This window comes from Engraulis encrasicolus, chromosome 24 (genome assembly GCF_034702125.1).
Source record: "Engraulis encrasicolus isolate BLACKSEA-1 chromosome 24, IST_EnEncr_1.0, whole genome shotgun sequence".
In the NCBI taxonomy this organism is placed as follows: Eukaryota; Metazoa; Chordata; class Actinopteri; order Clupeiformes; family Engraulidae; genus Engraulis; species Engraulis encrasicolus.
The window spans coordinates 30,780,266-30,794,580 of record NC_085880.1 but is presented as its reverse complement, the minus strand read 5'-3'; the positions used below and the strand labels follow the sequence as shown (position 1 = coordinate 30,794,580).

At 44.2% G+C, this 14,315-nt stretch overlaps 1 protein-coding gene across 5 annotated transcripts in view; it reads left to right on the top strand.

Moving 5' to 3' along the window:
• The first annotated feature begins 634 nt into the window (after window positions 1-634).
• The window catches only part of LOC134440767 (arginyl-tRNA--protein transferase 1), a 176,257-nt gene continuing 162,576 nt past the window's right edge, over window positions 635-14,315 (top strand). For 3 of the 5 annotated variants that reach the window (XM_063190895.1, XM_063190893.1, XM_063190891.1), the window contains exons 1-5: window positions 1,421-1,528; window positions 9,844-9,907; window positions 10,149-10,211; window positions 10,743-10,849; window positions 11,916-12,173. In XM_063190895.1, the coding sequence (XP_063046965.1) occupies window positions 1,423-1,528; window positions 9,844-9,907; window positions 10,149-10,211; window positions 10,743-10,849; window positions 11,916-12,173 (598 nt within the window). In that variant the 5' untranslated portion in view covers window positions 1,421-1,422. Of the gene's footprint in view, window positions 775-1,420; window positions 1,529-9,843; window positions 9,908-10,148; window positions 10,212-10,742; window positions 10,850-11,915; window positions 12,174-14,315 lie in introns of those variants that run through there. The other 2 variants (XM_063190896.1, XM_063190894.1) reach the window with 1 other exon arrangement.

Below are 14,315 nucleotides of genomic sequence, written 5' to 3'. Positions count from 1 at the left end.
AAATTGGGTAAACCACTTTCCCCCAAAATGTCTTTAATTTCTTAAATCCACCAAACGTTGTCTTCTACATTAATGCGTATATTTTACCCAACTAGTAGCTGAAAAGATTTGTCCAGATCCGCGTTTTATGGAAGCAGGGCGCGCGCAAAGGAGGAGAAACTAACAATACGGCTCTGACAATTGTGAGAAAAGGTAGCCCTCTGTCGGTAATAAAGGTGTACTGCATAAATCTGTGCCACCCAGCCATTTTCAATTCCTTTATTATGGGCTAAATGTCAAATTGTCAGTCCACACAATGAATACGCTACACAAATATTCTGCTTTTAATAATACGGTTTAGAATGCCTTTTGTAACCAGCACGTGACATGAAGGCACGACAGGTGGCCAGTCATTTGGTTTGAAAAGTTTATATGATGAAAATAAAATGTAGTTTTACAATGGAGAAATAGACATGTCCTGAAGAATACTGTTATTTGTATAGTGTTATTATTAACCCAGGTACAGCAGTGACATCTACTTTCTTTCTCCTTACCCAGCTAGAAAGTATGAGGTTTCCCCTGATACCTCTGCCAGCAGGATAGCTAGGTTCTAGTGAGCTCAGTGACTAGCTGTGCCGCGGAGCATGTATTGTTGTGGATAGGACGTATTTGTCATATGCCGTGAGGTGAACGTGAACGAGTTCTGTAAAATGCATTCTATTGTAGAGATTAAAGGCGCAAGGTCTGCATATAGGTGTGGGTACTGCGGAGATCAGCATGGAAAAGTTTCCTATGGTGAGTGTTTTTAAGTGCACAATTGACTTGCTAGCTAGCATAAACAGCCAGCCAGCTTGTATGCTGAACGAGAGAATCACAACTACCCAACCACAGACCAATCTCCTAAACTGTAGAACTAGGTCATTTGGGTCTAGTTCTCTGGTAAGAACCTTCAATTCAGGACTGTTGTACAGCGTATAATAAACTGATGATAAACATCTCACAAACTAAGCATACTTGACATTATGTATCTAGAGACAGAAATAAGTTATGGCAACTTTACCCGAGTCATGTAAAGTCATCAGCTGTCAACATTATTTCGTTCATGCACATTTACATCACGAGCGCAATTGACAATGTGGAACTGCCTTCTGTGTGCTGCAGTAAATGTCAAACAGGGAACAAATGTAGCCTCGTTGCTAAAATTGGTTTTTATAATAAAGCTAGGTAGTGTACTTAAAATAATAATAAAATAAACTGACAGCTGTCAAGCTGGCGAAGACGTTATGGAGAATTGGCAATGAATGCTAAACTTGCATCAGAAGAAAATACCAAGTCATCTCAGATCCATAAAGAGTGCTGTGGTCTTTTTATGGTGGGTGGAAGGTGTTCTGCCATAATACCTCCGGGTAGCTCAGTGAAGCTCTGTAGTAGTTGTGACCATTTATGAACATGGCAGCAGGTAGCTCGTACAGCATTGTAGAATATTTTGGTGGAGACGATGGCTATCGGTGTGGCTATTGTAAAAACGAGAAAGGAAACTTCTCGCACGGTAAGTGGAGAACTTCAATATATTGTCGTTCCCAACATTCGCCCGCACGCTCTATTTATTTTCACCAGAATATGTTGAGTTCGTATTAGCTTGCTCGCCATCTCACAAGCCGCTTTAGCAACTCCAATACATTATAAGCGACTTAAAGCTGATCAAAAGTCTAGTGTGTGATAGAAGCATATAATCGGTGGAACTTAAGTCTACGTTGACAATACTTTGGGATTTGTTCGAAAAATACAAGTTCAGTTAGCGGATGTGGATAATGGTAGGGCATGCTAACGTCAGTTCAGCTGTCATCGTTCACATCGGCTAAGGTTTTAATGATGGTCCTCCCTAGCATGATAAGCACATCCAATCTGCATCGGCACATGTTATGACCTGTTGCAGAGATGATCTCTACAATACATTAAGCAAAACATAATAACCACATTCTGTTTTCGGGTTTTCGGGGAGCTTTTGTCCCCTTTCAAATGACCAAAAAGTGTGCCTTGTCATACGCCCTAGCCTTTGAGGGTCCATTTACAGCCACATTCTCGGAATGACCCAAAGTTGTTCATCTTTCATTTAATATTCTGTCTGTAAACCGGAATAATTGCGTGGTATTGCGTTCAGGGTACAACGTCTTTTTTGGCTGCAGTGCACAGGGGCAAAAACAGTGCTTCAGTGAAATTGTTGCCTTCCTTGTTCCAGGCCATGTCACTGTTTGACTTCTTCCATAGTTTTTTGCATTTACATGCGACCTTTTTCTATGCAATGCAATGCGTATATCTATTCACTATTTTTGGTGGAAGGTTGGCTACACTCTGGCATGTCAAAATCAGTCATGTCAACAAGTGTTTTCTAAAGTGGAAAGCATATTGAATTGCTTGTGGTGCTGTCCTAAATGTTGTCGTGGGTTTTTTCTCCTTCTTACCTCTTCAGATAGGTTTAGTGGTTCGTCTGATAACGTATTGATTATACACAAAGCCAGTGAACATGTCTATCAACCTAATTGAGCCCAAGAGATGTTTGTGTTGGGATGACACCCCACCCAGCATGATAAAGCTCTGTCTTTCCCTTTGAAAGAAAATGGCATGATCTATGGTAAGTCACTAGAACTAGTGGACTTCAATACTTATATAATAGTCATCACCATTATCATTATGCAGGGCCAGTAGAATTAATCTGATAGGCAAGGCCATGCAAGTTCAAAGATCAGTCTCAAAAGTGTCAGGGCAGGAGGAGTTTGTTGCAAAGGCAGGAATTGGCATCGTCAAATAGAACAGAGTAACCACAATAGTCAGCTGTCAACGTCGCACTTTCAATTAATTAATGGGTCGTACTGTAATCCTGCCACTATAAATAAGTCTACTCAGACTGCCAGCGTTTAATTCAGGAAGTCTGGTGGGAGAAGGCTTGCGGTCACTGATAATTGTGATGACGTAACGGGGGGATATTCTCTGCAGTGCCGGTCGGAGTGCCTTAGACCTGTGTCATGATCATGGCCGCTTCCTTCACAATAATCCCCTGGAGGACTACAGCTGCAGCCTACCCATGGGGCCCTATGTGGCTTATGTTGCATGACCATGGCCTGCTAGCTTTGACCACAGGTGGCATGACAGGGACACGACTGGCTGACCGTGACACTTGTGACTCTGTGCTTGTGTGTGTGTGTGTGTGTGTGTGTGTGTGTGTGTGTGTGTGTGTGTGTGTGTGTGTGTGTGTGTGTGTGTGTGTGTGTGTGTGTGTGTGTGTGTGTGTGTGTGTGTGGTACGGAGTGTGTGTGTGTGTGTGTGTGTGCGCGCGCGTGTGTGTGTGTGTGCACTCTTTGTCCAAGAGGGCAAAGTTACTCCCATTGCTGTGTGTGTGTGTGTGTGTGTGTGTGTGTGTGTGTGCACTCTTTGAACAAGAGGGTGTGTGTGTGTGCGTGCATGCGTGTGCGTGCGTGCGTGTGGTACGTGTGTGTGTGACAAGGCCAGCTTTGTAATGCCCCACTGGGTGAAGTCGGTGCTTTTGCTGGGGAAAGGTTGCAAACACACACGGCCTCTATGGCCCTGGGCAGGGCAAAGGGCTTTTGGGCAATGTAGACTCTGGTTTACTTTACACTGCTGTTTGATTGGATTATCTCACGGCTAGGGAGTTGGCACCGCGTGTTGTCCGTCTGCTGCCGGAAAGACCTGTGACGTCCCGGCTAACACTGGCAGACATAGAGCTACCTAGCCATGGGACACACATCATGGAGCTCTAGCCTACAGCACGCCAGCACAGCAAGCCAGGAAGGATGGTAGACGTCACCTTGGCACGGGACGCCTCAGAACACTAGCCTATAATGTAGTACTGCAAGCCAGGAAGAATGGGCCTTTGAATTAGGGATGGCGAAAATTGAAAAAACTCTTAACCGGCTACTGAGACTCATTAACCGGTGGTTAACCGGTAATCTTAAATTATACAATGTACGTGTGCCTGATATGCACAGCACTGTTTTTTCTCTCACATAAACCTTTTTTTTTTGCTGCGCAGACAGGACCTGACATGTCCAGACACTGTTGCCATATGGAAAATGCTGAATTATCGTACTAAAACCTCAAAATTATCGGGTTTTTTTTGGCTTTTTGGGAGGAAATTATCGTTATGATTATTATTGTTATTATTGTTACAACCGGTTAACCGGTGGCAGAAAATTTTAACCGGTTAAAGTTGATCCGGTTGACTATCGGTTAACCGGCTACCGGTTAACATCCCTACTTTGAATACTGAATTGGAGTATGTAGTCATTGTGTGCAATGTGTGCTGTGTGTGTGCAGACTGTGCACAATGGCAAATGGCAAGGGAACCATTCAGATTCGTAGCATTTAATTGCTTCTCTATTGCCTGGTGACTCGTGCTTGATTTTGTTCTTAACAGATTCATGGTGTGGTGTGGTGTTACAAAACTGACTGCCCAGGTAGTCTGTGCGCAGTTTGTAGTGTGCTGTTTCATATTTGCATGATAACTTTACACTGAGGTCTTGCCATCAGTAAATGAAACATATGGCAGCCATGAAAATGAAGGAAGGAGATTTTTGTTCTAGATCAAGATAATTGTGTATGATGGGTGTGTAGGCTCTAGCAAGACCTATAGGCTGGTCCATTAGACTTAATTAATGCAGCCTGGGAATGGGGTTGGCACAGGCTCAGAAACGTTAAACGTTATTCTACTTTGCAGATGAATTCAGTTCACTTTGCCTCCACTACACTTCTTTTCCCCCACTCTGCCAGCCCAGCCCACTGCATCACTCTACTTTATAGCCTACCATCTATATGCCATGCTGTTAGCTAATGGCACTGAACTCCTCCACAAAGAGTCTGCACAGTGACATGTCAAACAAAAAGTGTGTTTGAAACCTGCAATGTCTAACATTTGCATACATATTTATTGTGTTGTATTCTGTCCGTTCTATTCAATACCATTCTATTTCTGTCCTCTTCCTTTGGCAGAGAGAGTTGTTTTTCAGCCTAGACAGGACTTGCATGCCGGGCCTCCCATGGAGCCCTTTAATTCCAGCAGCAGTAACCCCTGATTAAGGTGACCAGACTGCACGTTACCTGGCTAACCTCTTTACCTGGGATGAACCCGACCGAGTCTAGCCTAACGAAGGGTTTCCCCCCAACACAGCCGGCCACCTTGGCAACAAACACCTACCTCAAGCAATTCAACAGAACAAATGGTTACCCATTAGTAACCATTTGTTCTGTTGAATTGCTTGAGGAAGGTCACAGACCGAAACATCGCAAGTAAAAACTCTGCAAATGTGAACAGTGTGTGGGAGCTTTTTTGTCTCTATACGTTGGTGACCCAGTGGATCCACTCCTACGCACCTGGCAATATGAGATGTGCAAGAATCCTAAAAACGCTAACAAACACCTACCACCTTGACCTTTTCAAAATATGAAGATTCTGTTTTCTGAATGTATTTTCCAAACCCGCAGTACAAAAGTCATACAAGAAATGGATGATTTTGAGGGGATTGATAACATGTCACCTGAAACACAGGCCTTCCAGTTGTGGTGGTTGCATGTCTCTGATGCCGGCTAACCCTCCAGCCACCTTGACGAACATTGTTTCTGTGGGAGTGTAATAGACTAGTGTAACTACACCCAATAGTTTACACTTGTCATTACACTCCTACAGAAACAATGTCCGTCAAGGTGGCTGGAGGGTTAGCCGGACACTGACCCCTCTGTCTGATTGTTTGCACAATTCCTTTTCATTTTTTTTCAAGCCTAATGTTGGTGGCATGATATTTTGCTCATCGTTGTTCTACGCAATTTAGTAATTTAATTTATTGGACTTGGTATTGCACGAAATGGTATAATTCCCCAAAAAACGGGGAACTGCTCTGGAGTTTTGGCACCCCCCAAACTACTTAGTGTAGCTCTAAAATGGACTTGGCCTTTTGATCGAAACCTTTTTGAGTATACAGTAAGTGCCTGTAAAAGGTCTGGGTGACGGTGTCTTCAGCTTGGACCACCACTCTCCCTGAACTGTGCACATACTGCTAGGATGAGAAAACGCTTGAAGTTAAGAGACATCCCTTCTACCCGTTTCTCCTTCCTTGCCACACACCTGTTTGGAAAATTGCACACTCAGGTGAGATGTTTAGAGGTGTACTGGTTGTCGATGGATAAAGTTAACTCACATTTTAAATTAACTCACCGATTTAAAACTAGATTATTTTTTCAGGTTTGGCTGATAGCTGATATATTGGCTGATAGCCTAGTTATAATTATCAGTGTACGTGACAATAAAGAGTCGTTTTCAGCCTTGATAGTTTGTGCATGTTGGCCCACCTAAAGAGCCTTTTAATTCCAATAGCAATAACCCCTGATGAAGGTGACAAGACTGCACATAACCTGGCTAACCTCTTTACCCGGGATGAACCAGAATCTAGCCTAGCAGTGATCTAATTACACCCCAATAAACACTGATGTACTGTGTCTCTGTGTAATTTTTTTCCTTTGATAACAGATTTGATTTATTAACAGAGATTTTATTTGATAGCATTTGACAATATGAAATGTTGTTACTCATCCTCTTTACATTTTTGAGGTTTGGTTGTCCTTCTTACAGTTTGTCCAATTCAAACTACAGATTGGCAACATGCATTGTGTTATAGCACCTTTTTTTAACAGATGCCCCCTTGACCCCATCATAGGCCTGCCAATGCCCCCCCCCTCCAATAGTATAAAAAAATAGGATGGACTCTTGTCACCTATTTGCAACTGAGTGCCCCTATTGAGAAACACTATGTTGGGTCAAAACGCAGAGGTGTCCTTTGACCTTAAACCTTTTTCAATGTGAGGGCATGTAAAAGAATTTTTTAATTTTTAAAAAGCTTAGAGCACCACTGGTGCCACACTGTACACATGTTGCAGGGAGGAGAGCACCTGAGGGAAAGCCTTTGTTGCTCCCAGAGCCATGGAATTTATAGTTTGGACAACTGGGGTACAGGAAGTCGGTTGTTGACATGAATGATTTTAGGTAGATTCAAATGATTCTAGGTGAGGTGACTACTTTCTGTTTGCTAGAGACTAACTCAGAACCACTACATAACATCAAAAATGAACCACACTTTCTGTGATCTATGCCTATTTCCTGGAACTATAACAGAACTGGCGATCTCTGGGGATGTCATTGGCGATCTATGTGTCTAGGCTCCATGAGCTGCCATTGTTGAGTAAAAATGTGACACTGAGGTCAACGGGATTAGCCTAACTCTTACTGGTTGCTCCCTACCACACACCTGTATGGAAAAGAGCACTGGTGAGGAGCTTTCACCGTCTACTGGTTGTCGATGGATACAGTAAGCTCACACTGACTTAAAAACAGCCTATATTTCAGCTGTGGCTGATATTTGATATGCACAAAAGAGGTTGATTGCCATCACTTTCCAGTGTGTCCATGCCATTTGATATACCTGTGTTGTTGGAGTTGGATTATAAAAGACCAGGAGACTCTTTGTGTGACATGAATCAGTTGAGGGCTGTTGTGTAGAGCACATTATGTTGCTGTCAACATACCAGCATTGATTTAAATGGAACGCCAGTATGGTCTCCACTGCCTAGCACTTAGTTTGATAGCCGGCAAAGGAAATTAATGTACACAGCTTCGATATTTGTGCATTATGGAATCTGCTGTCGGTTCCAAATATCTCAGTAATACACAGTTCTGTTTTGGAGTTTCTTCATTTATACAAAGTGATCATTGTCTTTGTGTTTATGCTTATATCTTATATCTTCTATTCATGGGCAGTCATGGGTAAGCGCGGTTAGGGTGTCAGAATTGTATTCCAAAGGTTGCTGGTTCGACTCCCGACCCGCCAGGTTTGTGGGGGGAGTAATTACCCATTGCTCTACCCATCCTCCTCCATGACTGAGGTACCCTGAGCATGGTACCATCCTGCTGCACTGCTCCCTTTCGGGTGCCATTGGGGGCCCCCTTGTACGGGTGAGGCATAAATGCAATTATGTTGTGTGCAGTGTGCACTTGTGTGCTGTGGAGTGCTGTGTCACAATGACAATGGGAGTTGGAGTTTCCCAGTTGCACTGCAGATGAAAATTAGGCCCTGGGCTACAATCTGGCACATGTCTTGTGTATGTATTCATGTGGGCTGCACGATATATCGAAAATGTCGTGATGTCTACTTTTTCATTTTTTATAGCAGCCAATTTGGTGAAAAGGTTAAAAAAGGTATTAAAAAGGTTGACATTTTAATGTATGACATTTCATATTGTCTGTCTGTTTGTCTTTTTGGCTGTCTGTCAGCAGGATAACTCAAAAAGTTATGAAACTTTGTGGAGTTGTTGGAAATGACAAGAGGAACAAGTGATTTACATACTAATGGTGATCTGGATTATGTAAAAAAAAGATTCTTCACCATTGCGGGATAGGGCGAATTTTCTAACTCCACAAATAAAGCCTTTTGGATTTCTACTTCCTCTTCAGTGTTAGGAAGAGGGAACTAAGTAGGCAAAACCACGACACCACTGCGTTCACTGATCAACAGTGATAATAGTGGTATGAGTTCATGCAAGATATAGTTTATAGTGCTTCAGTAGTAGTATTACATTGGGGATGCTAGATTAGTGTTGTAATGGATTCTCCTGTCTGGTCTTTGTTTAGACACTGTCATGTAAGACACAAGATTCTGTGTCAAGCACACATAGGCAGATACCCAGACAGAAACACACACACAGACACACACAGACACACTCACACAGGTCATTTACTGTGGAACTGACTGTCCTTTGGGTTTATCGACAGCTTCCTGTTTGGGCCAGATCCGTGTGTGAGAGAGAGAGAGGGAGATAGGGAGACAATGTTTGTAATGCAGATGATACAAAAAGAGAAATTTCAATTAAATTAATTTTGAGGTTGTAACTTGTATCCATTCCAATCTTTGCAGAAATGATAAAACTGGGAATTATAAACCGTTTTTTTATTCTGTGTTGTGTCAGTTAAGATAGCAGGGCTCATCTCTCTCTCTCTCTCTGGTGTCATGGATGCAGAGTAGGACTTCATGGATATTTGAGTGACTTCTGAGCTGCGCGTGTGGCCATGTGCATGTGTGTGTGTGTGTGTGCGTGTAAGTGTATGTGCGCGCGTGTGTGTATGTGCGAGCGCTCATGCGCGCGCGGGGACCCACACTGTCATCCAGGACTGTGGGAAACTCAATCCCATGAGACTGGTTGCAGCACAAACTGTAGTCAAGTTGAAGTTCGTTTATTTGTCCCATAAGCTTCCACAGCCATTACAGTGCACTTCACAGTGACATTCATAGTCCAGAGAATAAGCTTTGGACAGTAGATGTGTGTAGACCAGTGTGCCCCTCTGTTTGAACTGCATGTCTGGTCTCCTCTCCGCGCCGTGGCGGTGGGAGCATTTGCATATCAAGCCCAGTAGCCTGATGTGTAAACGTGCTCCATCAGATGCTGCTACTGATGAGAGTCATTCATCCCTAGCAACGCAGCCTCCCAGCCCGGGCGCCAGACAAAGGCATGGGGCCCTGTCATCCTGATAATTTAGTTGTTCATAGAATGTTTTGTAATGCCTGTGCGGTTGGACCCACTGATGAAATGATGCAATGGCAAAGCATCTTTTAATTTTCTTCTCTTTCTCTTTTCTCTCACAGCATCTTTTAATTCTCTCTCTCTCTCTCTCTCTCTCTCTCTCTCTCTCTCTCTCTCTCTCTCTCTCTCTCTCTCTCTCTCTCTCTCTCTCTCTCTTACTCTTTCTCTCTCTTTCTCTCTCTCGGATCTTTTTTGTTTTTTAATATTTGTCATGTTTTGTTTCTTCAGGGATGTGGTCCCATACTATGACCGTTCAGGACTACCAAGACCTGATAGATCGAGGATGGCGACGGTGAGGCATATATTTTTATACTCACCTGAATCAAACTTCTAACATTATGCCGTAGGAAGTCATGAGCATGAGATGCTAATTGCAAGTAATTAGACCAGGTTTTGATGTGAGCTGTATTGATTTTTCCCAAAGTAGAAGTAAGGATGAATATGATCAGTATCATAGTTTCATAATGTCCACTAAGAGTGGACTAATGTCCACTAAGGAGTACTGCTCATCTGCTCGTGTCTGTTCTCCACAGGAGTGGGAAGTATGTGTACAAGCCCATCATGAACAAGACATGCTGCCCACAGTACACCATCAGGTAAGCGTTTATTGACAGCAGCTTCATATTGGGGATATAACACAGGTAGTATGGATTGATTTGAGCTGTTGTAATTGTCCAAATTTTATTATTTTATTAAAAGAAGGCATTTAAAATATCCTTCCAGATTCTGCCCTAATCTCCCTTTGGCATTGGACGTGTCTTATGATCATTTATACTTAACATAGACAGGAGAATCTGCTACACTAGACTTTGTCGTAACTGTAGCATTCAGTGCAATGGACCGTAGTCAATTCACCATCTGTTGCATATACTGTACATAACCTAATGCAACTACATTACAATTGTATTGTCTTTTTGAAGTCCTCACAATTTCTCCTTTTTGTCCTCCCTTTGCTTTATATTTTCCTTAAGTCAATAAGTTCAGGAAACTTAATTGAGGGGCACAGATGTGATTATCTACGTATGTTTTCAATATGGTGGTACAGTGGCCCTTTCACTGAAAAAAAATACAAGTCAGTCTACTACCTTTGGCCAGTGAATGAGTGTGTGTGTTGGCTGTGTCTGCAGATGCCATGCCTTGAAGTTCCAGCCCACCAAAAGTCACAAGAAGATCCTGAAGAAGATGAGCAAGTTCCTGTCTGCGGGAGAGATGCCAGAGGGGGCGCCGTGTGACGGTGAGGCTAGCTTCGGCGCCTCCTGGTGGCGCAGAGCTACACACACTACCGTCTGGTACACAGCCATAGAGCACGCTCCGTCTCCAACCAGAAAATAGATGGAGAATTTATTGCTTCGGCACGGCCTCCTCACCAACAAATTCCTTCAAAAACCTTCCTGTTAATCTTTAAAGAGTCAATATAGTCTCTACTCTGTCTTGTGACTCCTCAATGTGAGTTACCATTGATTTTGAAGCAATAAATGCTCAGTCTATTTTCTGGTTGGAGACGGAGCATGCTCTATGACTGTGTACCAGACGGTAGTGTGTGTGTACCGTACGGTAGTGTGTGTGTACCGTACGGTAGTGTGCTAGAGGCTATCATCATCATCATCATCATCATCATCATCATCATCTGGGGTGTAAATCAGACCCTTCATGGCGGTTCAATTTGATGTCAATTTCTTAGGCCAACGATTCGATTATTTTCAATACTTACTAATGCCCCTTGATTTGATGCAGTTGATTCAAATCCATTATTCATTTTTTTCAGGTTTATGTGTGAAATGAACAAGACCTGAAATATCTACAAGCATTTCATTTGAGCAATATCGGGAGTTAAAGTCAGTATTATTATGACTGCAATATTCATTGATTCTCTTGTGGACGAATCGATTAATTGAATCACTAGCTGTAGGAGTGATTAAAATCGGTTATTATTTACACCCCTACACATCAAACACACATCAAATCAAGCAATTATACCATAATGTCCGCGGGAGAGATGCCGTAAGATCAACAGGCCCACAGGCTCACAGACACTTAAAAATGCCTGATTTGGGAGGTGATGGCTCAGTGAACTAAGGCGTCATTACCATTACGCTACCGGGGTCCCGGATTGGATTTTCGCCTTGAGATTATTGTCTGATAAATAAATACAGTACTGAATTCACTGAAATAAATGGAAAATTTAGAAAAGATTTTTGCTCACTCTTCTGGTGTGTGTGCGCGTGTGCGTGTGCGTGTGCGTGTGTGTGCGTGTGCGTGCGTGTGTATGTATCTGACTGTGTATGTGTTAATTCTTGCAGGGGAGCCCATGGACTCTGCATGCCAGGAGAGTGCCCCCCCACCGGCCCCCCCTCAGCTGAGTGCCTCTGAGGTGGAGAGTCCCGTAGTGCCCCCCGCCCCGGAGACTCCCCCGGACGCCCCCGTCCCCGTCCCCATCCCCGCCCAACCCAAAACCGAACCTGAAACCAACAGTGCCGCCCCAGAGCCTCCCCAGGAGGAAGAGGACGCTGCCCAGGGCAGCACCCACGCCAAAGCCCCCCGCACCACCCCCACACCAGGCAAGTACCAGAATACACCACACCACACCAGGCAAGTACCAGACTATACACCACACCACCCCCACACCAGGCAAGTACCAGAATATACACCACACCACCCACACACCAGGCAAGTACCAGATTATACACCACACCACCCCCACACCAGGCAAGTACCAGATTATACACCACACCACCCACACACCAGGCAAGTACCAGAATATACACCACACCACCCACACACCAGGCAAGTACCAGAATATACTACACCACACCACACCAGGCAAGTACCAGACTATACACCACACCACCCCCACACCAGGCAAGTACCAGATTATATTCCACACCACCCCCACACCAGGCAAGTACCAGAATATACACTACACCACTACACCACCCCCACACTAGGCAAGTACCAGAATATACTACACCACTACACCACCCCCACACTAGGCAAGTACCAGAATATACTACACCACCACACCAGGCAAGTACCAGATTATACACCACACCACCCCCACACCAGGCAAGTACCAGATTATACACCACACCACCCCCACACCAGGCAAGTACCAGATTATACACCACACCACCCACACAAAAGGCAAGTACCAGAATATGCTACACTACCACACCATCACCACACCAGGCAAGTACCAGACTAGACACCACCACACCACACCACACCACACTACCACCACCCCAGGCAGTTGCCAGAATATAGACCACCACCCCCACAGCAGGCAAGTACAACACCATCCCACACCACAACAGTACCATACCATACTACTCTACACCATGCCACGCCACACCATGCAAGTACCTCACCACACCCACACCCGCACCCACCCCACTCTGCACTAAACCACACCACACCCAGACAAGTTAAGTGCCGCACCACACCATGCAAGTACTACACCACAACTCACCCACACAAGGCAACTACCAGACTGTGCTACCCCACACCACATTACACCACACTACACCAAGTACCCAAAACCACAGCACAAAATGCCCACACCACCATGCAAGTGTGTGTGTGTGTGTGGGGGGGGGGACTTTTGCTCTTTGCTACAGTAGTAGAGTACATCAAATAAGTATCACGCATATATTTTCCCTCGTGTTCACAAAACTTATGGCACGCAAGCATGCTTTTGTTACTTGCCTAGTGTGGGTTTAGTTTGGCAAAGATCGCAAATGGCGCAGTCATTTGATAGTGGGCTAGTACATGTGATAAATAAACTGTATGAAATAGTAATCCCCTGCTTCTCTTGCCTCGAGTTGCTTCGGTTTACCAAACGGTTGCTCTGACGCCAAACTACCAGAGCACATCCTTAACCCCAGTCACGCTTTCGCAAGGCTCTAGTCTTATTTCTTTATTTTTTATTTTTTAAATATATATTTTTAGGGCGTTTTTATTGCCTTTATTTTTGACAGGACAGCGGAGGGGAGACAGGAAATGAGTGGGGAGAGAGAGACAGGGAAGGATTGGCAAATGACCCAGGTCGGAATCAAACCTGGGTCGCCAGAGTAGTAACACAGTGCCCTACCGTTAGGCCATGGCAGGACCCTCATTTTTATTTCTGCTGAGAAAATGGTCTTTTGAGATGGCTATGGTTATGGTTAGCCTCTTGCTGCTGCAGCCGTTCCCTAGTGGCCGCGTGGCACTATTGTTTCAGGCTACAATGTTCAGTTTGGCTTCCATTGTTGAGCCTGGAAGTCGTGGAGCAGTCTAACCTACACCTGAGGTCCACCTCTATTGTGTAGCGTCTTTAGTTTGTTGCGGCTTGACTGTTTTCCCTCCATTGTAGGAGTTGCTGTGGATACCAGCGTCTGCCAAGTGCGATGTAAAGCTGGGTTGTTGTACTGTATTCAATCCTTTCACTGCTTTAAAAAAACAAAAAACACAAAGCTTTTCTGACCTGCTTAACAACTGGAAGTAGGAGAATGACGCAAGTGTGGACGGTGGTGTCACGTGTGCAAGAGGGTGGCTATGCCAGCCGTGGCCTAATGATTAAGGGGGGAGAGGGTGTCTTTGTTTTTGTTTTGTTTTTTAGCTCTTCAAAGTACGGTAAAGGGAGGGTGTCACAGGTACACAGAGAAGGAATGTTCAAACATTCACATATCCTCATTTGGTGTGTATAAATGGACATCTGCCTTAGT